We start from the raw sequence: 26652 nt of genomic DNA, 5'->3' as shown, positions 1-26652 counted from the left end.
TATGAAATAGTTTTGACCAACAGAATCAAACAATAGCAACCGAGGCCTGACCCACCGGCAAAGATGAGAGGACGGAAACATGGACAGAATAAAAGCGAACGGTTACAAGGTGGGAACTGGGTGCTACCTGCTCGGATGGGGAGCGATTTGGCACTGCGGCTGCAGACGAAGAGGAGGCATGTGGACGGCGAGCTTGGCGCGCCTGACGCTGACTCGGATCGGCATAGTAAACTAACCCTACATCCAGTTTATAGAAAAGAAAAGGCATCATGCATGTATTGACCAGAGCAAATTGGGTCAAGATTAAATTTAGGTAAATATATAAATTTGGCAATGCTGAATACCTCGAAGGAAAAATGACTTGGCAAATCTGATCAATAGAATAAAGCAAAATCATAAGAAAATTTGCTGGATAGAGCTGTTGTATGCAGTGTTGACACGCTCGGCTACGTATGTTGCATGTTCCCCTTGCTTATCATGTATGGCTTTGCTACCCTACACGAATTATGACTCCTCTGGCAGTATAGAACTTGCAAGCTAATTATTTCTACCATTATGTGCCTCCTAATGATCCATGAACCAATGAAATATATATAGCCCTCCGGTGGCACTTGGAGATTCAAAGATACACATGTGGCCACTCCAAAGAGTAATAGGTTTGTGATTCAAAATAATTGTTGATCGATTGAAGCATAAACTTGGTACAGAAAAGAAAAATGATTAAATTGTCTATCTGAACCATATGATCATTGCAACTCAAAAGGATGCAGCATTGCCGATGAAAATAAAATACACAAACCTGATTGATAATCAGCTGTTGAGTCATTGGCGCTCAGATCGCTCGCCGCCGCTAGCACGCTTGATTTCGCAGCTTGTGAAGAACGATGCAAATGTTATAACAACAATTGAAACTATTGGCCTAAGAACAGTCACAGTCACGACCTTTGAGCTCCTCAATGAAGCTGTTACAGAAGAAGTCAATCGTACTGGATAGTGTTCCTTTCTTTTCAGAAAATAAAATAAGCTGACTGTTCCTATCAGTAATCAAATACTTGAACAATCTATCTGGCATAAGATCATTTTCTGTGGTAGCACTCCAGGGAATCTGAGGATTCCACGGCAACCCTTCTGGATGGGCAGCCTACAAAGCTCCAGAGTTTCGACATGCCTGCATCATTTGAAATGCACCAGAGCACAATCTGATCCAGTACAATTGTGGACTTGTGGTACAAGCTAATAGATACCACTCATTCATATTTATAACATCTGCTGACATCATAAAGGACACAAAAAGTGGAATGAGATGAGGCCAGAGTTAAGCTTACAGCTGCTTTCGAAGGTCCAAGGACGCCGACATTCAGGATCTCCCCGTGAAAGAAGTTGGTGGAGAGGTTCCTACATTTGTCAGGTAAAGATTTACATTAGATTCGTGCCAACGGAAAGCTGTATGCAATGCCAAGGGAATCACACCAGCGACAGCTTACAGGAACCAGATGAGTTAGGCTTAGTTGTACCTGCATAGATTATAAATTAAGGGCCACATGTTCAGTACAGGGGTTATGTTTTTTAGCACAACATTCTAATTTGTAACTGAAAAAAATATTCATCAATCATTCATGAAACCTTAACACTACAGCAACTCCACGACTATCCTTTTAGAAAAGATACACCTTGCGCAATTGAAGCGTCAGATTCTCAAGAACCGGTGAATGTTCAAACATAGAAACAAGTGGACGGAGGTCTGGTTGCACACACCACTCATTCAGCAACAGTCTTGAACTTACTATAATGTCGGGCACCATCTCAAATCCCTTTCTAAAAATAAACTGAACAAAGTGCACATCAGTAGCGGTTCAGGGTACAGTGTAGAGAGCTAGAAGGGGCGGTGGATCTGAAAATTTGAAGAATAGATGTAGAGACCTGTACATAGTTTCTGAAGCTGAAGAAATTGTACAGAGAAAGGTATGAAACAGTGAAGCAGACGGCAAGCCACCATGTGAGGCCACGCCTTGTTCCTTTCCCCGTTGGTCTCGCTCCCTTGAGGATCAGAGGTTATTCAAAAAAATAAGAAAGGAACCACAACACTTACACAATACTGCATAGATGGGCAGAAAGAGAAAGAGTGATAGAGATCAGGGGCAAGGGGGAGAAGGATTCAGAGAAATTTACGTTGGCATCACGGACGAACCTGCCACCTCGACCCGGCTCCCCCGTCCGCCCTCAGCAGCAACAACAGACCGAGCGGATCCCTGCACCACCGCCTCAGCCCGTCGCCTTGAAGCATTGCCTGCCCCACCGCCATCGCCAGGAGATGCCGCTGCCACGTTCTCCTCTGGCCAAATGCGTTGTCGCATCCCACGCTGAACAAGTTTCAACCAAAAAAGGAAATGAAGATAGCGAATGTATCTTTCCAACTCACAGCCACCCAATTATATATATGGTTTCATGGTTCGTTCTTATACTCTCTTCAGTAGTTCTGCTTAATGCTTTTGTAACTCAAAGTCTCTCTGACTCTTCAAAATCAAGCAAGAACCGGAAGATGCTAGCAGAGAATTTCATCCAACATTATGCTCTACTTAGCCTGACATACACTGCTGAAATTTGGAACAATAATTCAAACACAAGTCTGCAGCATGAAGAGTTCAACTTGTACTCAAGCGAGAAGGTTAATTCTACCACAGACCAAATGTTCACTGCAGCTCCCAGAGCCCCACGATCAACTAAACCAGCCAATCATACAGAAACTGGGTAGGGTTATGTAGCAATCTCCTAAGAAATTCTACTCACTAACTGAGGAGATAACTTGGCCTAGGAGAATCTAGCGGCTAATTCAGTAACGAGAGGCGGACCTGGAATTAGGTAGTTGCTACGCGGAGGGTCTTGACGTACTCCTCGTTGTCGGAGTCGAACAAATCTCTCGCCTCCTCTTCCTCCTGGTCCCTGTACCGCCACGGGCACGACGCCGAACGAGTTCGTACTCCCCGCCGCCCCTGTCGGCGGTGCCGTCCTCGTCCTCATCGCTGCCGGCGGGGCTGCTGTTGCGGCCGCTGGAGGGGCGCTGGAGGAGGAGACGGCGGCGGAGGACGAGGAGGATGAGGATGGGGAGGAGGAGCCGGACGAGGCGCCACCTCCACCCTCGGCCTGGCTTCGGCGCCGTTGGATCTGGAGGGATGGGAGGAAGGAGCGGGGCGTGGGGAGATCGTTGATCTGCCACCCGCCGCCGGTGCTCGCCGGAATCGGCCGTCGTGAGTGGTGATGGCGGCGGCGGCGAGCCGCGGTGGGAGAGAAGAGAGGAGACTTGCGTTTGCGTATGAGAGCACGAATTGACGAGAGGAGCCACATTTTTTATTTTTTTTCCTTCGGCACAGTAAAATCTACGTGGCATAGGTGAGGAGGCGCCCTTACTGCGACTGTTAAAGGGTTTAATTGGAGGCACACATGAGGTGACCAATTGATTTGGTACTTTTTTGTATCCCCATATTATTATCTGTACCTATGTCATGTTTTATCTATTATGTTGGATCATTGAGCATTGAGTTTACATTCTATATTTATTGAGAATTTTAACTTTATTTTGTTTGTTTTGCATGTGGTATTTTTCCAAAAATGTTATGAGATATTCCGGGTAGTTATAATACCCAAAAAATCCATGTTACCAAGAAAAATTTGGCCCGGGATTTTCTCTTTTTCTGGCTCCGCCACTGAGCTTAGGTGTGGTGTTCATGCTACGCTTGTTGTTCGCGGCGAGTAGTAGTCTTCTTATACTTACAATTCTGCCTTCTTTAAAGCTAAGATGCACATAGACGTACTCCTAAAAAAAATTGCGCGCGGTAAAGGGCCTTGAGGGCCAGCCCGATAAGCAAATGCAATAAAAGGCTAGGGTGCAGCGTCCATGGACGGCAATGGTTCTTGACCCGGCGTTCTCAAGGGCATGAGTGCCCACACAAAGGTACAACTGAGTTTACTCTGATGCCAAAATGTCAGTGCTCAATCTCAAGAATAACCTAATATAAAAAATCAAGAATAATTTGGAATTAAACCTTCGACAAGGAAGAAAACTGTTGTGATTTTATCATGAAAATGAAACGTTGCGATGACTAGCACCATAAAAATATACTAGCATAGCCTGTGCGGCAGCACGCCGCACCCGTCAATATATTGTATTTATACATATCATAAAGGGCATTGTTATATTTGTAACGATAGAATCGTCCGTGGTTAGAACACAGAAATAGTACATACGATGAGTCCATCAATAAAAACGGAAAAGGGGTACATTTATTGCAGCTATACATGATACATATTGATGAACGGAAAGGTACACGCTGATACAGTATTAATAAGGTCTACTTATTGGCACCCTATACAGTCTGTTCTATGGAACATACCGTATAGGGCGATGCAACTACATGAAAGTAAATGATTGCAGACCACCCTAGTTAAATCATCCTAGTGTAGCCCCTGCAGGATTAGTGCATGTAATGAAGTGGTAAATGGCTTTTGCAAATTCATGTACCCGTCCAACGGGTGGCTTTGCTCCTGTGTATGTAACGATGGGATCCTTGCTGTGAGAATGTTGGGGGTACATTAGGTACCACATTGCGGAAATGTTGCATATTTTCACTAAGATCATTGTTTGTCTCGCAAATTCATGTTGCTGGGTACATACTTGCTGGCGAGCCATGTTGAACTGCCATTGCTTGGTTCATGCTTTTTTTGTGTTGTAAAAAGCCTTTCCTTCACCACTTAAGTGTGTAGTAGTTGTAGCCACGCCATATTGATATGTTATGATGTAATTTTTTGTATAACCAAAGGTTCTCAAATAAATTGTTTTCTTCAAAACAGTTTAGAGAAAAATAAATTGTTTTCTTCAAAACAATTAATGTAAATGAAATGATTAAAAGGTAGGACTTTATCGCATGGGCCGGCTAGGGTGATCTTTCAGAAAAATATCCATATTGATGGTGATCCATTATTCATTGCCAGGCTAAGTTGGCTTACGTGAAATATTGACAGGAGGCGAGACCCACTTCTTTAGTGTGAACTTACTGTTATTTTCCTTATGTAATTTTTTTGTTTCGTTTATAGGAATATTATGTTGCTATCTGTAAGAAACGGAAAGATCAGTTACCTTTTTACGTTCTTCTCATGTAACGACGATCGTCTTCCACCTGGACGAAATAAAAACATTCCATGTCTCAAGTATGGAAAAATGACATACAAACTTTATGTCCTAATCGCTGGCAGACCAATCTGTGTAAAATAGTATGGCCAACATAAGCCTACAGGGATAAATATCAGATTGCCAAACCAAGAAGGTAACTTGAAAGTAACAAAAAGAAGCACTCACCAGCAAGTCGTGGATTTCAGCGGTCTCTGAAAATCTGCACTATCTGCAAAGCATGATAACAGATGACAGTTTCAGAATCTGTAGATGTTCACTCTAACATTTCGTTGCCCTTATACTTAGCCTGTAACACTGGTATTTTCTTAGAGATTTGGTATCTTTATGTCACAAACAGTAATGATATGTCAATTTTCTTTCAGAATATCTGATCGCCAATTGATCTCCAAAGATCATTCATTGTACACTCATCATTAGGGCAACCTACCTCTGATGAATGCATGTGCCAAATACCAAGAGCAACAGTATACAACAACTCGGTTGGGATCCCTGCAATGCAGCTGCTTTTCAAGAAATGCCCAATAAATGGAAAACCAAACTGGTTTCTTCAGGCAAATTGCCACAAGATGCTCTATGTCTCCAAAAGCAAAATCATATGGTGAACAAAATATGGGCCGTATGCATCTTTTGGATGCAGAGGCTGGGTGATAACCTCCTTTTCGAAAAAAATATGGTGACAAAAATATAACACCAACTACCTTCACATAACAGAGATCACTGAACTTTGTTTCTCTAGAAGCTTTGATTCAACATATAGAGGTGGAAAATGTTCAGAATAACTTACACAGTTGTCTTGAAAAAGGTCCCTTGGGGATTCTTGATTAGAGCTGAGCTAACCATAGCCCAAAGTCGTATCTCTTTGGTTAATAAAATCCAAAAGGTTTATCAGTACAGTAACAAATAACAATAGTTCAACTGGAAAGGAGGTATAAACTTCCACGTCTTATAACTTACGTCAGCAATGAAGATGGTGGACTTCTTTTACCGGCTACTCATAATCAAAGAGAACAGCTCAACTTGTTAATGGTAGTGGATCAAGTGATAAAAATTTAACCATAAAAACAAAGGTGAGTGAATTGGACAGCATAAAATTCAGATACCTGCACGCTGAATCCATGGTGAGGAAGATTCAGAGAATGTTGATCTAAAACTGGAGCTCAACTCTACGAAAATTAACAACTTGTGTTGAACCTGAAAGTAAACAAAAGACATAACACATAGTCAGTGCCACAGCGATCGAATATGTAATTCCTACAGGCCAACACTTCTGCTTGATTATCCAGAGCTTGGTTCAACACCTCCACACCTGTGGTGATACATGTCGTTATTTTCTGGAGGGAACGCTGTACTCCCAACTGACCATGCAAGCAAAATAACAATACGTACGATAGGTTATTACAGTACTACCTCAGACCTCTAGGTAGGTGTAGATGAAACATTCTGTAAAAATCATCAAACTGTCGATGGGCATTCAACATTAAATATAAATGAGTCCCAAGCCTGAGGGATTAAAGATGGATAACAAAAAGTAATACTATAATATAGCAGGGAAAAGACAAATGGCTAAACCAACAAATTCCACAGCGAGCTTAGAAGATAACCGCTACACTTCCGACAATTCATGCAGCATCAATACGCTGAATGTCTGGCGTAAGAAAAACTGATCAACAAAGCAAACCAGCCAGACGAATAAACATGAAGGCTCATTGTAAGTGCATCTAGTGCCACCCCTAGTTGGTTTTGGAGTATTGACGACAAACCTAGTTGAGGGACTAATGTGTTTGTGAGAATTGCAGGACAACACAGGTAGAAGTCCCTCATTGATTCGGTTTTCCTACCAGAGATGACCCCTAAAAATGTATGAAGACATTGAAGTCAAAGGTGGTATGTGAAGACATTCACATTGAAGACTATGACAAGAGAAGACATCGCGTGAAGACTATGGAGCACGAAGACTTAGCAGTTTCGTCGTTCTGTGTTTTTCTTTGTTGAGTCATAGGAACCACCGTACTGTTAAGTGGGGTCCAAGAGAACCAGTCAGAATGACTGAAGTGATGCTTAACCAAAATCCTATGTCTTCTAGTGAAGACTATGAGAGCAAATCTTGTCCAGAGTTGGATAAGTCAGCTTTGCTTGTAGCCCAAGTAAAGTTGTCGTGTGTGTTTGAAATCTGACCATTGGAACATGTGTCAGTTCCTTAGTGACCCAGGGTCATTTCGGACAAATCAGGTCGGGTTGCCTAGTGGCTATAAATAGCCCACCCCCTACAACCATAAACGGTTGGCTGCTCAGAGTTAAAGCACGGCTTTTGTCGTTTGAGAGCAACCCACCTCGAAGCCTTTGAGAGAGAATTCCTTGAGAAGATAAAGCCCTAACCATCCAGAGCCAAAGAGTGTTAGGCATCACTTAAGTCTTCCTGTCTGTGTGATCTGAAGACTTATTACACTTGAGGACTGTGAATCCTCCAGCCGGTTAGGCATCGCGTTCTGAGCATCCAAGATTCATTGTGGATCGCCGGTGAACGAAGTCTGTGAAGGTTTGGAAGTCTACCTTGAAGACTTACCAGAGTGATTGGGCGAGGTCTGTGTGACCTTAACTCATGGGGAATACGGTGAGGACTAAGTGTCCTGAGCTGCGGTTCAGGACTAGGTGTCCGGGACTGTGTGTCCTCAGCTTTAAATACGTATCCGCCCTAACCAGACGTACAACTGTCATCGCAGTTGGAACTGGTCTACCAAACCTTTGTCTTCATCCCGCACACTGGTTCTATCCTTCCCATCTCTTTATTTACAGTTGGCTCTTGTGAAGTCAGTGCCTATTTGCATTATCCATTTGTCTTCACTGTGTACCTGATCTTTACTGCCTAGCTGCTATTAGTCATTGTGCTTTCACTTCATCGAATACTTGACTATGGTCTGCCTAGTGTAGTCTACCTTCCGCTGCATGGTAATAGGTTCATTTCTATCATTTGTCTTCAAAACTTCCATGTTTTGAAGACTTCCATAAAAATCGCCTATTCACCCCCCTCTAGTCGATATAACACATTTTCAATTGGTATCAGAGCGAGGTACTCCCTTATTCTGTGTGATTTTGGTTTAGCCGCATGGAGTTTTAGTTATGTCGACCACAGGAATGAAGACTGTGTCATGCCCCATCTTTGACGGTCATGAGTATCCCAAGTGGAAGGCCATGATGAAGAAGCGCCTCATGGCGACAAACAGCGAGCTGTGGACCGTCACTGAGATTGGCCTGACCGATCTGTGCAAGATGGTGGAAGCTGATGACATTCGCAAGTACACTCTTCTCAACCTCACGGCGAAGGACGTCATCTGCTCCTGTCTGTCTCAAAATCAGTTTAGGAATATCATGCATCTCGATCATGCGAAGCTTATCTGGGACCGTCTCTCTGAGGTCTATGAAGGTCATCGAACTCGTCATGATCCTTGGTTGAGGACTTTAAGGAATCTCTCAAAGCGATGACATTCGAACCAGAATCATCATCTTCTGCATCATGCCTTATGGCAAAAGATGCTAAGGTAATTGAATGCTATCTATCTGAATCCAGTGATGATGAATCTGGTGATGAATTTGAACCCAGCTATGCAAAACTTGCTTCCCTTGCCACTAAACAACAGAAAGCTATGGAATATATTCTAAAACTGTTAGACAAAAGCGATGACCTGTTGGACGCTGAAATGACTCGATCTCAGTCCTTAATTGAAGACATAAAAAATCTTCATGTTAAGTATGAGGAACTTGAAAGGCGTCATGAAACGCTCTCAACAACTCATGAAAAGCTTTCCTATGATTATCTTCAAAGGAAACAAGATCTTGAGAAATTGAGAGCGGTTCATGAAGATCTTCAAAAGGAAAACGAGTCACTTCGCGCCAAACAGATCAGTTCAGCTCAGGAAGGATTTGAACCACCATGTCTTAAATGCATTGAGCGTGATAACGCTACTTCTGTTGCTGAATGTTCTACTATTGCTACTATTGCAATATCTTCAACTGTTGATGTGGTAACTAACCCCTCTGCTGAGGATACCACTGCTATTGCTGATGAGAATGGTAGGTTGAAGACACTGCTTGAAACAGGGATTTACAAAAGTCTCAAAGGGCATCAGACACTATGTGATGTCCTCAAAAGGCAGATTCTGAACCGAAACCCTAGGAAAGAGGGTGTTGGGTTTGAAAGGAAAATGAATGCTGATGGCTCTTACTGGAAACCTGAGCAGTACCCCAAAATCACATGGGTTGCTGCAAAGGAACCTTCAGCGGATCCATCCACCCTATCTGGCTTCATTTGTGCTAATCCCATTGTTATTGATGAATCCTTTGATGCAAACTATAAACTGTTTAAGAATCAGAATGGTGAAGTGTTTGCCAGGTATATTGGTACTAACTGCAGGAATGGACCGCCTATGAAGAAGATCTGGGTGCCGAAAAGGTGTTTGGAGAATCTTCCTGTGAATGTCATCATGACACCACAGGTGAAGAAGACAAACCCCAGACCACAGGCTTCATATGGTCCAAAGGCTTCATACAGACAGAGGACTCACCTGAGTCGCACTAACGCAAATATTTTGCAGGGAAACCATACTCAGGCCTGTGAATATGAGCATGTTTCATCAAACGCCATGTTCATAAGACCAAGAACTATTCTGCTTATTCTTATGAGTACTATTGTCCACCTGCAAGACTTTTTGTTAGGGCTCCAAAGCTAAAGTTCTCAGATGCTGCACTTAGACTCATTGCTTCGAAGCCACCCTTGAAGATGTGGGTGGCTAAGAAAGCTTAACTCTCTTTTGCAGGGAAAGGTCTCCAGCCGAAAACCAAAATCGTCTGACACTATTGCTGGGGACCATAAACATCTTGTAGGGCGCAAGATCAAATGCCCAAATGGTCTTATTATGTACTTTGTTCCTGAACCGCTTGCTACTTGCCCTATCAGTCCCAATCTCGATCTAAGCTTTAATAATCCACTGGTTCGTCAAATGTTTTTGCTTCACAATTCTCTTCGTAAAGCCTATCCCCCTAACTGCACTGTAGGGTACGACACCAGCTGCTTCAGAATGGATTATTGATAGTGGGTGTACAAATCACATGACTGGCAAGCGAAGCCTTCTCATGGACTCAACTTTACGTCCATCTGACAAAAGTCACATCACATTTGCTGACACTGGTAAAAGCAAGGTATTGGGTCTAGGTAGAGTTGCAATCTCAAAGGATCAACACATGGATAAAGTCATGCTTGTTGAATCCCTTGGTTTCACCTTAATGTCTGTCTCAATGCTTTGCGATTTAAACATGATTGTGATGTTTGGAAAATATCATTGCCTTGTACTAATGGAATCTGACAAGTCTCTAGTGTTTGAAGGGTATCGGAAAGATGATTTGTACGTGGTAGATTTCTCAGCAGGACCACAACTTGCAGTATGTCTTCTAGCAAAAGCTTCTGAATGCCGGCTCTGGCATCAGAGGCTAGGACATGCTGGCATGAGGAACCTCCACACCCTTGCAAGGAAGAAGCATGTCATAGGCATCGAGGGCCTCAAGTTCAAGAAGGATCACTTATGCGGTGCCTGTGAAGCAGGAAAGATGACGAGGGCCAAGCATCCCTCGAAGACAATAATGACAACGACCCAACCCTTCGAACTGCTCCACATGATCTTTTCGGTCCCACTCATTTCTCAACTCTTACTACTACTTCTTGTCTCTATGGCTTTGTCATTGTTGATGATTATTCAAGATATACTTGGGTGCATATAATCCTCTACAAGACTGAAGTGCAGGATGTCTTCAGACGCTTCGCCAGTCGAGCAATGAACAACTATGGCGCCAAGATAAAGCACATCAGAAGTGACAATGGCACTGAATTCAAGAACAATGGCCTAGATACATATCTTGATACCTTAGGCATCACACATGAATTCTCAGCTCCGTACACGCCATAGCAGAATGGCGTCGTCGAACGCAAGAATAAACACTTATTGAGATGGCCCGGACGACGCTTGATGAATACAAGACTCCAAGAAAATTATGGCCGGAAGCCATTGATACTGCATGCCATATCATCAACCGTGTTTATCTTCACAAGCTTCTGAACAAGACATCCTATGAGCTCCTTACTGGCAAGAAGCCAAATGTCAGTTACTTCAGAGTATTTGGCTCCAGGTGCTGGACCAAGGATCCACATCACACTTCAAAATTTGCACCAAAAGCACATGAGGGTTTTATGCTTGGATATGGAAAGGATTCGCACTCCTACAGAGTCTTCAACCTTTTTCACTATAAAGTGGTTGAAACAGTGGATGTGCGGTTTGATGAGACGAACGGCTCACAAAGAGAGCACCTGCCAAATGTGCTAGATGAAGTTCCATCCAGTGAATCAATCAAACTTATGGGAACTGGAGAAATCATACCGTCTGAAGCTCAGTCTGAAGAGAAACTTATCATCTCCGCACCTAATCAACCTGAAGACAATGCTCAGCCTGAAGACAATCCCTCTAACGATGACAATGATCAGCAAGAGAAAAATCTTCGTCCTGTACATCCTCGTGTTGTAAATGAAGTACAGATTGAGAGAATAATTGATAGCATCAATGCACCAGGTCCACTCACTCGTTTAAGGGCAACACAGCTAGCAAATTTCTATGGGCACTTCGCATTCGTCTCAATATCTGAACCCAAAAAAGTTGAAGAAGTCTTCATGGAACCTGAATGGATTCAAGCTATGCAAGAAGAGCTTCAATAGTTTGAGCTGAATAATATATGGGAACTGGTTAAGTGTAACGCCCTCGATGCGGCTATAGCTCCCACGTGTCGAGGCACGACTTAGAGACATAACCGCATTGAAAGCAATGTCGCAAGTCAGGCAATCATTACAACATCCCATGTAATACATAATAAAAGAGGGAAATAACATAGTTGGCTTACACTCGCCACGTCACATCAGAGTACATAAATAACATCCATCAAACAATCACTCATGGCCCGACTACGGCGCCAAAATAGAAAAGAACCCAACATACGACGAGGCCCTGAATCGAACCCCAACTAGGCACCACTACTGATCATCGGGAAAGGAAACATAATAACGCTGAGAGTCCTCGTCGAACTCCCACTTGAACTCGTACTCGTCACCTGGAGCGAAATCACCTGGTCCTGCATCTGGAATTATAGTATCTGTGAGCCACAGGGACTCAGCAATCTCGCACCCTCGCGATCAAAACTATTTAAGCTTATAGGAATGGATAAGGCAAAAATATGTGGAGCTGCAGCAAGCGACTGGCATATGTGGTGGCTAACTTATCCGCAAAAGAGAGCGAGAAGAGGAGGCAAGGCGCGAGCGAGAATCTAGAGGAACAACCTGCGCAAGCATTACTCCAACACCGTGTCCACTTCCCGGACTCCTCCGAGAAGAGGCCATCACGGCAACACACTCAGTTGATTCATTTTAATTAATTAACGTTTAAGTTATCTACAACCGGACATTAACAAATTCCCATCTGCCCATAACCGTGGGCACGGCTTTCGAAAGTTCAATCCCTGCAGGGGGTCCCAACTTAGCCCATGACAAGCTCTCATGGTCAACGAAGGAATAGACCTCCACCCGAGACACACCGATCAGACTCGGTAACCCGGTACAACAAGACAATTCGACAGGTTAAAACAAGACCAGCAACACCGCCCGAATGTGCCGACAAATCCCGATAGGAGCTGCACATATCTCTTTCTCAGGGCACACTCAGATTGTCTTAGGTACGGGTAGGCCAGCCCAGAGTTGCCCCTGGTGGCCACCGGTAGCTGACAGGTGGACCAACACTCAGAGGAGCACTGGCCCGGGGGGGTTAAAATAAGATGACCCTTGAGTCTGCAGAACCCAAGGGAAAGAAAAGGGCTAGGTGGAAAATGGTAAAACCAAGGTTGGGCATTGCTGGAAAAGCTTTAATCAAGGCGAAATACCAAGGGGTTCCCATTATAACCCAACCGCGTAAGGAACACAAAATCCGGGAACATAACACCGATATGACGGAAATTAGGGCGGCAAGAGTGGAACAAAACACTAGGCGAGAGGCCGAGCCTTCCACCCTTTACCAAGCATATAGATGCATTAAGATAACATAGCAATATAATGATATCCCAACAAGTAAAATAAATGTTCCAACAAGGAACGGCTCCAATCTTCACCTGCAACTAGCAACGCTATAAGAGGAGCTGAGCAAAGCGATAACATAGCCAATCAACGATTTGCTAGGACAAGGTGGGTTAGAGGTTGACATGGCAATTGGGAGGCTGACAAGCAAAAGGTAGGCATCGTAGCATTGGCATAGCAAGAGCGAGCAAACTAGCATAGCAAAGATAGTAGTGATTTCGAGGGTATGATCATCTTGCCTGCACAGTTGTCAGAGTTGACTGGATCCTCACAAGCAAACTCAACGGGCTCCTCGGTAGAGAACTCGTCTCCCGGCTCTACCCAACAAGACAAACAAGCAACAAGGATACAATCAACCACGTGCAAGACCAAGCAATATGATGAAATGATGATATGCTAAGCGGGATGCGATGCGGGATGCAAAATGCAAGATATGACAGGAAATGCATGAAGCTGGCCTCAACTTGTAATTCCAAGGGTGCCACTAGATAGAGGGGATGAAATCGCTTGAAAACGATATAAAGATCATTGGAATCGGAGTTACGGTTTGAAAATGGCAAGCGTTTTAAGATATGACACCGGTCTGCGATTTACAGCAAGTAGGCATCAAAATGCAACGAAATGAACATGCTACAGCCACCAATCATGACAACAAAATACATGGAAGGGATGCACACAAGATGCTTAACAAAAGACTAGCACTGAGCCACGGCCAATTCATCCATTAAAAGGTTCAAACAAGCATGGAAAAAACGCAAATGCAAAACAGATTCCAGACTTAGTGAAATTAACACTTGTCTGAAATTTCAGATCACGATGCTCTCTTCGGAGCAGCAAAACAACATGATACACGACCTGAACATGACAAGTAAGAACACGGCATGGAGATACTCAACAAGCTTAACAAAAGACCCAAAGTGACCTGGGGCCAAAATGGTTCACAAAATATATTAACGGGCACACGAACATAGCATAAAACACAATCAGTTTTCAGACTTAGTGAAAACTGAGACATGCTGAAATATAACTCACGAAGGCATGTAAACGAGCTCGATGCACTCACCATGGTGCAAGTCACAGCAAGGTAAGCATACATACATTAAGAAGGCACAAAATAAAAGCTATACATGGCAATAACAATGGCATAGCATGCACGGATCAACTATAACAACGCCGGCAAAATCGCAAATGAGTTGACGATCTGCCCAGATTCACCACGAAGCAAAAGTAGAGCTCGATTGACTCAAGCTATGGTGCTCCATAATTGCAAACAAAGACATGGATGGAAAGAGCATAACATTATTAACAAAACTCCTTTACTGATAATCCTCAAAAGAGGCACGGATCACTAGGAAACAAGCTGAACATATGGCATCATGAACTAAAATATCCCAGACTTAGTGAATACAACTAAGTCCCTGAAAACAGATTTCCCGGGTGCCTCTCTTTGCAAGCTTGCACAAGTCACCACACACATCCTAAAAATGCATGGGTTGCACCTCTGGAAAGAAGACAAAATTCTTAACAAAACATATTAAGGACTCACAGGCATAGCATGCACACAATAATCATGGCAAAAATGACAAAAGTCTAAGATGAACTAGCAGATCTGACAATTAACTCACGAAGCCTCCTTCTAACAGTATTTTGGGCGCCAAGATGAACTCAAATGAAAATGATGCAATGGAATGAAATGATGTACTCATCGAGGCGAACATTTTGATATACTATATGTCCAAATCGGAGCCACGGATGCAAAGTTACGGGCGGTCAAAGTATGCATAAAAAACTACGGTTAGGGACGAAAGTCAACCGAGATATTTTTGGATCTAGATCCAGATCGCACGGGAACCGAGGCCGCCGGAGTTACTGTAGCTTGAGGTCGCCGGAAATGGAGATCTTCGCCGGGGGACTTGCCGGAGCTCGGGGACGGCGGCGCCGGCCGGTTGAGGGGGCGGCGGAGCCGGCCGGAGCGAGGCGGCGGCCGTGCGTGGCGGAGCGGCGAGGTTCGGCTCGGCCGGCGGCGCGAAGGCCCGCGGTGGCGCGGCGACGAACTCCGGTAGGGGCGCGGCGGCCCGTGGCGGCGCCGGCCACCGGCGTCGGAGAAGGCGGCGGCGGACGAAGAAGGAGGCGGCGGGGAGTCTTCGGGCTCGCGGGGGCCCCTCCTGGGCCTCCCGGGCCGGGACGGCGGCGGCGGCGGTGCCCACGTGGCAAGGCGGGATTGGCGGCGGAGGAATGTCCGGCCGGGTCGGACGTGTCCGGCTCGGCGCGGAGATGTTTTTTTTAGAACTAGGGTTCGAGGGGGAAGACGAGATCCGAAAATGGAGGGGGGTATATATAGGCATAAGTAGAGCTAGGAGAGTCCAAATGAGGTGTGGTTTTCGGCCAAGCGATCGTGATCGAACGCTCTAGGACATGGAGCAGAGTTTGGTGGGTTTTGGTCCAAATTTGAGGGGTGTTGGGCTGCAACACACACGAGGCCTTTTCGGTCCCTCGGTTAACCGTTGGAGTATCAAACGAAGTCCAAATGACACGAAACTTGACAGGCGGTCTACCAGCAGTAAACCAAGGCCGCTTGGCAAGTCTCGGTCCAATCCGGAAATGTTTAATCCCCACACACGAAAGAAAGCTAGAAATGACCACCGGAGGAGAACGAAGCGCCGGAATGCAAAACGGACAACGGGGAAAATGCTCGAATGCATAAGATGAACACGTATGCAAATGCAATGCACATGATGACATGATATGAGATGCATGAGAACGAAAACAACACACGGAGACAAAACCCGAACCCGAGGAAATAAATATAACTTAACGCCAGAAACGGCAAGAGTTGGAGTATAAATTGGAAAAGTTACATCCGGGGCGTTACATTAAGCGTCCTGATCCTCGCAAGCACAATATAATAGGCACCAAATGGATATATCGCAACAAACAGGATGAGCATGGTCAAGTTGTTAGAAACAAAGCTCGTCTCGTTGCTCAAGGGTACACTCAAGTTGAAGGGATTGACTTCGATGAAACATTTGCTCCTGTGGCTAGACTTGAAGCCATACGCATACTGCTGGCCTATGCAAATCATCATAACATACTTCTATATCAAATGGATGTGAAGAGCTCTTTTCTCAATGGCAATATTGAAGAAGAAGTGTATGTTGCACAACCGCCTGGCTTTGAAGATCCAAAACATCCTGACATGGTGTACAAGCTCAACAAGGCACTGTATGGCCTCAAACAAGCCCCTCGGGCTTGGTATGACACACTCAAAGACTTCCTGAAGAGCAAAGGCTTCAAATCTGGTTCCCTCGAGCCCACTCTCTTCACGAAGACATATGATGGTGAACTATTTGTGTGCCAAATATATGTGGATGACATTATCTTCGGCTGCACCAATCAGAAATACAGTGAAGAGTTTGGATATATGATGCAAGAGCAATATCAGATGTCCATGATGGGTGAGCTGAAGTTCTTCCTTGGTCTTCAAATACGTCAGCAATGCAACGGCATCTTCATATCTCAAGAGAAGTACCTCAAAGATTGCCTGAAGAAATTTGGTATGCAAGATTGCAAAGGCTTCACGACGCCAATGCCAGCCAAACATCATCTGGGTCCCGGCGATAATGGTAAAGAGTTCGATCAAAAGGTATACCGCTCCATGATTGGTTCTTTGCTTTATCTATGTGCATCTAGGCCAGATATTATGCTTAGTGTTTGCATGTGTGCTCGATTCCAAGCGGCACCAAAGGAATCACATCACTTAGCTGTGAAGCGAATTCTTTGATATTTGGCTTACACCCCAACACTAGGATTATGGTATCCAAAGGGTTCAGAGTTTGATCTGGTTGGATTCTCGGATGCTGACTATGCTGGTGACAAGGTGGATCGCAAGTCTACATCAGGCACATGTCATTTTCTGGGATGATCACTTGTATGTTGGTCTTCAAAGAAGCAGAACTGTGTATCTCTCTCCACTGCTGAATCTGAATACATTGCTGCTGGATCTTGCTGCGCTCAGCTTCTGTGGATGAAGCAAACACTCAAAGACTATGACATTCATGTAAAGCAAGTGCCACTCTACTGCGACAACGAAAGCGCCATCAAGATTGCCAACAACCCAGTTCAGCACTCGAAGACAAAGCACATTGAAATTCGTCATCACTTTCTCAGAGATCATGTTGTGAAGGAAGATATTGATATCATACACGTCAACACTGAAGAGCAATTGGCAGATATCTTCACCAAGCCCTTGGATGAGAAGAGATTTCGCAAGTTACGGTGTGAGATAAATATCTTGGAATCCTCAAATGTCCTGTGATCAGGCACACATCCTAACACTTATGCATATTGATGACTTAGATGTGCAACACACGAAGTAAAGTATATCTTCAATCAATGAAGACATACATTCTAAGTGTGAATACATTAATGTGGAATTTGAGTTCGGAGTGCCACGATAATTGTGTGTCGTGTCTGGGTCTAATACTTCCTATACGGTGGGTAACGCCACCACCAAATTCTTCTGTTCGAAGTGTTTCACCCATGCGTTGCATTTGCTATGTCTTCACATTTGGTTTGGCTTCAATCTCAACCTGTCTTCATGATTATCTTCACTATGTTGATTACATATATATACTAGTGTTCTATCCTCTACAGCATTCACTTATAGCTATGTCTTCTTGTTGAATCTTTTGAACTAAGTGAATGTGATCGGACCCTAACCTCTCTATGCTTTCTATCTCAAACTCTATCTCTCCAAGTCATATGCATTCTCTTGAAACTGTCGAATGTCTTCTCTGCATCCTTGTCAGCAAAAGATACAGAGACAAACATTAAGTCCGCTTTCAATGCTAATTCCTTCACCTGAAACCCGGAGAAGTGGGAACGACCACCCGACAATCCAGACGTGCGTAGGAACGTGGAACAACCTCCGATATGTTGCATGATGGCCACGTGTCCTTCAGATGTGAATCGCCAGGGGCACCTGTGTAATAACATTGTGTCGTCCCTGTCCCTATAAATACACGTCTCACCACAGTCATTATCCTTTCTTCCACTCTCGCACAAACCCTAGCGCCACCGCTAGCCCTCGACGACGCCGGCGGCGAAGCTCTAAGCTGCCGCGACCTCTCCGACGCCGTCTTCACGCCGGCCGCGGACATCGTCTTCTCCGCCGTCGCCGTAGGTGTCCTCCGTCGCCAAGTTAGGGCATGGACGATCGAACTGCTCGGCCTCCTCTTCCACTCTGTCTAGCAGTTCTTCGTGTGGTAAATAAAACTTCCTTTTTACGACCCCTTTGATCCTATAGATTTATCACTTTCTATCACAAGCAGTTTCTGTTCACACAAGTTGGATCTATTTCATACTGCATCTCATAATATGCCTAGTATGTTCACTTATGCTTCACAAAGTAGTTAGATTCCTCACTTGTACTGATCCGTGGATTCGTACAAATCTAGAACCAACTCCTTATCTATGAGTGAATGCCTTTGCACGATGAGGTCAATGTCTTCTAAACTGATTTATCTTCAAAATCTTCTGAGAATGCATATTATTTTATTCAGCTATAAGACATTCGGATGGACTATGCCACTCTTAGGGCGACTCGGGCGGAGCCAAGAAACCTAGCCGCCGCCGCCGCGAACTCCCTCCTCCTCTCCCTCCGCCGCCACCTGGGGATGCCGCCAGGCTAAGCCCGGGGGCCGACGGTGGTGGCGGGGGATCTCCTCTCTCACGCGTCTCCGGGTTGGGGTGGGACCCCTAGGCGTGTGGCGGCGTGGCCGATCTAGGTTCTGCGGCGTGGCAGATGGCTGCGGTAGGTGGCGGGCGGCCGGCCCGTCCTCGGATGGCGGCGGCTAGGCGCGGCGGGCGGCCCAGCCACGGATGGCGGCGTGGGCTACGGGCGTAGTGGTCGGCCTTTTCGTGTGGCGACGGGGGCCAGCAAGGTCGCGGTGTCGTGCATACCTCCTTCAGATCGGCGGCGGCGGCGTGGAGGGTCTGGTGATCTCGTCGGCGGCACCTCCAGTCAGATTTGTTCTGACCGATCCGACCGGTGGTGGTGGTCATCTCTTTAGTCATAGGTGGTCGGCCTGAGGCTGGGTGTTCGGATCTCCGGATCCGTGATCCATTACTGGCTGCGAGTCGGGGATACAAAGTTGCCGGTGAAAACCGAGCCGACAGCAGACGATGGCAGCGTTCTACGTTGTTATCTTGATGAAGGCATCGTTGTGTGACTTATGTCGACCCACTCGTACTGCTCTGGGGGAAACCCTAGGGTCTGGTCTTCCAGATCGGCCGATGGCGGCACTATGGTGACGTTTCTCTCTTGGGAGCATCGTTTGTGGAGCAGTGCTGGTGGTCAGAGGCAGGAGATGGAGCGGCTTTGTCTTGCACGGAGTTTCGGTGGAGATGTCAAGTCATGCCTGGCCGACAGGTGCTACGCTTTGTCATGCCTGGTCGGCAGGTGCTACGCTTTGTCATGCCTGGTCGGCAGGTGCTACGCACGACAGATCATCCAGAGACTTCAAGCTGTGTCAGCTGGTGGTACTTGGCGACATGGTGCTGAGGTGTACCTACGGCGACCGCGATGTGCTCAGCATTTCGCGCGCGGGGTGGTGGTGCCGTTGGGCGTCGTGGTGGCGTTGACGGCAGTTAGACCGGGCAAGGATAATGCGGCAGTACATCTCTGAAGATGGAGTAGTGGCAGTTGGCGGCGGCGGCCTCTGAGAGCGCGTCGGACCGATGTGTGCCCCATACCCGGCATGTGGTTTGGTTGGGGTCTCAGGTCTTAGATGTTAGGCTTGGCTGCAAGGTCTGTGGTATTAGGCCCGGACTATCAGCATCCTTTCATCAGCTGGATAGGAGTAGCGATAGTTGTCGTCTGGACGGTGGCTTCAGACTTACTGTTATATTTTTTATAAGGTATTTTGTGAATAATAATATGGCTGCATGCATCACTCAGATGCAGAGGCTGGGGTGATCCTCCTTCTCTAAAAAAATGCCACTCCTAAATTTTTGTGTGTGAAGATTGAATATGTAGATTGACAGTAAAATTTCTCCAGGATCTCTTGCTAATGAAGCTCTTCACATGCCTGTATGACTGTACCTGATCATTTTGCGTGCATATACATTGAGGCGTTTCTATTTGTTTCTATCGACATAGTGTAGCTTGAGATATAGCTGCATGTTAAGTTGGTCACTATGATGTTTTCCCAAAATTCACATGGTAGTACCACGCCTTAGTTTAGGTGGATGCATAAATATGTTGTTTCAGGCGTGACAAATCTAACTATCTAAGAACGCGAGATAATTCCCATGCTTTCGATATGGGGTGAAAATCTAAAATATCATTTTGTAGATAGTATTCTTCCACGGATTCCTTCTTTGGAAAATACGTGATGCTTCTTTTCTGGCGATCTCATATTCTTCCCCTTTAATTACTATATATGTTCCCCGCAAAAAAAAAATACTATATATGTTAGCTAGTCCGTCCAACATTAATCATCTTTACTACTATTATTAAATAAGCAAACATATTCATCCCTATGCGTCCCCGTCTAATGTACACACAACAACCCGAAGCAATTAGAACCATCCAATCAGACTCACACAGTTAGATCTAACCGTCGAGATAACAATATCCCTCACGAGAAGTGCGTTTAGCAATTCAAATCAGCGGACGAAAACTCTGCCTGTGAACGAAAAGCCCCCCAATCAGCGCCTCACGACCCATCCTATCCCTATTCCTACGTGCTCTCCAACCCCAGGCCCGACCTCCGCGGTGACTTCGACATCGACCAACCGCCCATCGCCCTATGCCTCCCCCGCCTGCTCAACGCTCCAGGAGCTCGGCCGCCGCCGCCACGAACGCCGATAAGTATAGTCCGCCGTGCACCGTGGCCGTGGCCTTGATCTCCTCGATCTGGTCGCGCGTTAGCGTGAAGGACGTGATCAACGGAGACGGGGATGGAGGCCCCTGCGCTGTCACTACGCCGACGCCTCGAAGATTGGCGTGCAGTTGGCTGGGTCGGCGCGGGAGATCCCATCGGCGGCAAGGGACGCGCGCGCCGGCAGTGCGGCGGCCTGGTCCGAGTAGAGGCGTAGGCGGGCGAGCGCCTTCTTGTGAAGGAGTGGATGGCTGGAGAACGGCCTGCTCTGTTCTTCAATCGCGTTCCGGTGAAGGAATCGATCGCCAAGAATGAAGTGCTATGTTCTTCAATTTTGTACCTAATTCTGAAGTTTGCTTTCTTCAATCTTGTACATAATTCTAAAGTTTGATTTTCTCTTGCTATCTTCCCCATTAACCGCTCACTGGAATTGATGGAATTAGGAACATCATATTGCTTTCAAGTTGATCAACCTCTGCCCTTTACTCATGGAAGAAGCAACCGAATGAGGACAACCTGCTCTCTTTCTCAATCTGGTGCGTAAGTCTGAATTTTCCCTTTCTCATGCCATCTTCCCATGAATAGATCACTAGAACTGGCAGAATTTTGAAGGCTGCTTTCAACTTGATCAAACTTTCCCCTTTTTGAAGGCTGCTTGGGTGGCAGAGAGGAGTGAAGAGGAGTGGAGTGAAGTGGCTAGGTGGTCCGGTGAACCAATGGGGAGAAATATATGTGGGATCAGGTGGACCGGCGTGGGCACGGACCGACGTGACGGACGCACCCGGGCGTTCCATATCCGCCCATATTTGAACTGGATATGAGAGGTGCCGTCAACCCAGACATTTGAGGTCCGTTTGAGGCGTCAGTCTGGATCGTATTTTCGTGACCGGATAGTGATCGGGGCGTTCGTCCGAGCATTTGAGGCGGTTTTGGAGCGCCCTGCTCTAGATGCTCTAATAGCATGCCGTCGTGTCCTAACTATCTGGTTATTGAAAGAGATCATGACCAATTGTAAGATTTGCAATGCTTGCTGCCTCAGTAGTTGTAGCAGCATTATTATTATCGTCACTGCATATAACTGATCGAGCTCAATGCTCATGACATAGAAGATCGGTTTGAACTAAAAAATCCAAAAGGTCCATTACGAGGACGGAGAAGAACGACCAGTTGTGATCAGATCAGCATCAAGAATCAAATATAACCTCCAATGCCACTGACTGGGTCCTCGTCAGTCGTCACAAACCAATGCTGTGACATAGCAATTGGATGTTAGCTCGATATAAACTCAGCTGAAAGCAGAAGGCGGAAAAAAATAATTAAAACTTGCACCAGCTGGGAATCGAACCCGGGTCTACCGTGGCAGGGTACTATTCTACCACTAGACCATTGACTGTTAATTTTAAGTACCAGCTTAATATAATTACTACATCCAAGTAACAAATACAGAGGCCTCAATGTTACAGCACCGAAAATTTTATACACTAGCAACCACACTGCTCGCGGGAAGTTTATACGAGTGTCCTATTTTTTTACCATATATTTGTTTTTTAATGTGAAATTAATAAATATAAAGGGAACGTAGAAATATGTGGTACTCCCTACGGATGGGAATATAAGTCGGCATAGGTCTTCGGTTTTAATAGCAAAAATTGTGGTGTATGACATACAAAATATTCTTAAAATTACAATGAAGTTTCTAAATATATTTTTTTATGACATGTTTCCTATGACTTAAATTCCCGTGCCAGACTTATATTCCCATCCGGAGGGACTATGCACATATGGAAATTTTAGGTGCAAATGCCAGAGAGTTTCACCCCCTTTCTCAAAAATGATAAGATAAAATGCTAATGTACGGTCACTAATCTAAAAACGGTTTTACATGTTACTATAACTTATTGTGGATGATGGCCAAAAACCAAACCCGTGCCGACAAATATTCCCATTTGAAAGGAGTCCTATTGGGGCGCGCGAGATCATATTGTACCACTATATTAAAAACATCTACCGGGCAACCAAGATCATACTACCAGGGATAGAACACGAGATCATATTGTACCACTAGTCATGTAGTCACGGTTCGTCATGGTTCCCTCGAATGGTTTGTATGAGCATTGCAGGTGCAACTCCTCCAAGGAATCCACATGTGCAGGGAGTAGCGTCACTCACCGGATTGCTAGATCCAAACGGGCAACCTCAGGGCATAGGGAGTGGCAACAACGGTTGGGTGTGGCAAAACTAAAAACACTATGTCGTGTGAGTCACTCTCCTTTATATAAAACTCCCTAACGGGATTCTACACTAGAGGCTCGTTAAAGCTATAAACCCAATCTAATTTGGATCTTAATTTGAATTAGCAGGCTCCATTCCTTTAAGAGTGTGACCTTATAGATTCAAGTACACATGGACACGACCCGAGTAGATGTTGGTAGTGGATCCTAGTAGAACGTGTCGACCCCATGGCCCAGGTTGACCCCTAAGAAGCTCCACCACTGGTGGTGAGAAAATCTAATTAGCATTCTATAAAACACATCAGCTGCCATATTAAAGAGAAGACGGTAAACAAGATCTCCCTACCTGACCCCTCTTGAGGCTACAAAATACTCATTGTTTATATCATTGATTCTAACTCCTACAGAGGCATTCTACAATAGAAAACGAATTAAGTTTGTAATCTGATATTTTTCTTTCGCTTAGATGTCTTCTGTATCGTCTATCTCATACCCCATCCAATGGCCCAACTTTGCTAGCTTCGAATATCCTGAAATTGCTCCTAACCGCCATCCCGAAATAACATGGTTTTCATTTATGGTTGGAACGAAAGTCATGTTCCCATAGCCGGAAAATCCTCTTTGCCATCCTCGTCCATGGCGATGACACCTTCCTCCACCTGCCCGTGTGGTGCTCTTCCCCACCCATGCCGACGACCTCCCCTACATGAGTGGCGTCATCCCAACCAGTTGATGCCCTCCTCTACCATGGAGACGACCTGCCCTACACAAGCGGCACCTTCTCAACCAGTCGGCGACGACCCTCCACCTTCTGATGACACCCTTCTTCACTTGCATTTCCCTCATCCTTCAGCGCCCTACCATCTGCAGTGACAATAGCCATGTCTTATTTCTCCAAGTTTTGGTGGTCCGGCGGATACAACAAGTTCAGCTGCTCCAATTTTATATCAATCCAATGTGCTAGGTCGGTGCAAGATGCAAATTTGAAGTGCTCCAACATGGTTTGTAGGAGAGTTTTGCTCATATGTTCTTCTAGATTTAGACGTTTGCTTTGCGGCTTTTTCCTATTATTAATGCTTCATTGGTTTCTCAAATGTGCTTCTATGTACATATGTATTGTTGCAAGCCAATAAATTTGTGAACTCAGAATAAGTGTGCATCTTATGCTTTCTAATGTAGATATTTTGTGACAATACCTATGCCAAATATGTTGTTGTAAATTTTCTTTACATATTGGCTATTGGATGGAAGCAAATTTGTAGCATGTATGAAACATGTCATGTGCATATATGAATCATTGTAATATATGCCCATTTCTTGGGAAGATGTTATATATGAATTGACGAAGCACAATCATTTCAACCAGTAGTAGTACCATCGGAACATCACTCAGTTACGATGGAAGCAAATTCTTGAGTCAAACGAAGTAAAATTGAGTGCACTTGGTAAAATATAAAATGTTATATTCAACACCAATTTCTCTGATGTCAAAGAAAAATTTAGTACCACTGGAAACATATTTTTTCATATGGAAGCAAATACTATTGTCGCGGACTGGGATCAGGTGACTTGCCTCCTGGCAGTCACGCTGTAACATGCAGCTGTAAATCCAACGTTCATTATTGATCCAACGTACAGCAACGGTTGAAGGCCAAAGACGGCCCAGACTTCAGCGATTTAAGCCACATGATTGGAACCCTGTCTGTCGTGTACAGGTTTTCAACACCTCTGCATGCATCTTCTAAACCTACGAATCTGCTATTAAGTCAACCATAAATTAATCTCTACAATAAAAGAACAAAAACTCAGCAAGATCAAGCACACAAAGCTACATATATTTTTCTTTTACCAAGCTACATAATTTTTTTTCCTTTACCATATAAATACATTTGCTATTAAAGACATCTCCGACGCCCACCCTTGAAACAGACAAGGGCCGGTTTGGATAAGTACGCAGACACTAATTCAGAATCAAATTCATTACATTTTTAATATATTTCTTTTTTTTGCGGTGACATTTTTGATATATTTCAACTAAAAAAACGCCTCAAAATTAAGCTAATCTAAATCTTCGCCAGCCGTCGTGAGCCCCCAAAAATGTCCGACAAGTCCTTGTTGTTCACCATCATGTGTTCGTGTCCATGTAGGGTGGCCGTGAGCCCTAGAAAGTGAAGGTGCAATAGTCGGCAAGAAAAAGTAGGACATGGGTCATGAGCGAACAACACGCAATGGTCCGGACATCCACAAAGCCCCCATTGTATGCCTCCAGTTTGCGGCGAAACAGATGACCGGACCGATCCACGCACGGATGAGATGCCGTGTTAGATAGAAAATTACATTCGGACCACTTGGTACAGACGGATGCAGGAGGTTTAATTGCCCGGGTTGAAGATGCCCTAAGCCAACTACGAACCAATCTCTACAAAAATCAAAAGAACAAAAACTCAGCTAGATCAAGCACGCACCGGTCTGCAATGGCAAGAGTAAACTGTACAGTTAGATCCCAGACTGCCTCCTTCGTCTCATGCGCCGAGTGCTCAATAGCAAGCCAGAGCGCCTGGCGTTCTTCCGCCGGAGACAGCGAGCGTTCGTCTCCATCATCGTGAGGGACCGGCGGTAGACCATGCGAGAAGAGACGCGTCATCGTCGGGTTCCGCCTCCATCCCAAGCGGCGGCGCGCGCACTGCTTCGCCGCGTGCACGCTGCCTCTCGCGGCCACGCCTTCGATTTCGAAGTGCGTGTGCGGGCCAATGGCGCAGGCACTAGCACCCACCGCTGCCCACGTGGAGGAGCGGCCGGCGTGGGGAGGAGATGGCGCGAGGCGGTGCGGACGGTGCTGTCCTGGCGTCGCTGCGCGCGGGCCGGGAAGTTCCAGCTCCAGCGTCCGCGCTGTGCCGACGCTCCTTATTCGGAGCTGCCGCCGGTCTTCACCTTCGACCGCTCCAGCGCAATGCGGAGGGCCATCTCCTCCTCGTAATCGAGCTCGGAGCCGGAGTCGATTTTTGTTTGACCGGTCAATGATCGGACGGCCTACCCGGGCGCTTGTCCATGGTTCGAGAGGTCCGATTGGGTTGATTTTTTTATCGGTTAGTGACCGGACAGGTTGCCCGGACGTTTGAGACGCGTATGAAAGCCCGGCTGTAGATGCTCTTAATTTCTACAAAAATCAATAGAACAAGAGGAGTTTTTGTTGTTTTG

At 45.5% G+C, this 26652-nt stretch overlaps 1 protein-coding gene across 1 annotated transcript; it reads right to left on the bottom strand.

Moving 5' to 3' along the window:
- Window positions 1–428: 428 nt before the first annotated feature.
- On the bottom strand, window positions 429–2354 carry LOC147967688 (uncharacterized). The gene is made up of 5 exons (XM_087522507.1): window positions 2196–2354; window positions 1671–1826; window positions 1485–1514; window positions 1326–1395; window positions 429–962 (listed from the first exon to the last, which is right to left on the bottom strand). The coding sequence occupies exons 1-5, from the start codon at window positions 2352–2354 to the stop codon at window positions 823–825; spliced, it is 555 nt and encodes a 184-aa protein (XP_087378633.1). The 3' UTR covers window positions 429–822.
- Window positions 2355–26652: the final 24298 nt, after the last annotated feature.

Source organism: Triticum urartu, chromosome 5A, assembly GCF_056163025.1.
Source record: "Triticum urartu cultivar PI428250 chromosome 5A, HENAU_Tu73, whole genome shotgun sequence".
In the NCBI taxonomy this organism is placed as follows: Eukaryota; Viridiplantae; Streptophyta; class Magnoliopsida; order Poales; family Poaceae; genus Triticum; species Triticum urartu.
This window is presented reverse-complemented; position numbering and strand designations above follow the sequence as displayed.

Excerpts from the sequence above, each read along its gene's own strand:
- LOC147967688 (XM_087522507.1), bottom strand. The coding sequence starts at position 2,354 with ATGCGACAACGCATTTGGCCAGAGGAGAACGTGGCAGCGGCATCTCCT. Across the intron at positions 1,515-1,670 it reads TGACGCTTCAATTGCGCAAG|GTACAACTAAGCCTAACTCA; the intron begins GTGTATCTTTTC and ends TAATCTATGCAG. Across the intron at positions 1,396-1,484 it reads GCCTAACTCATCTGGTTCCT|GAACCTCTCCACCAACTTCT; the intron begins GTAAGCTGTCGC and ends TGACAAATGTAG.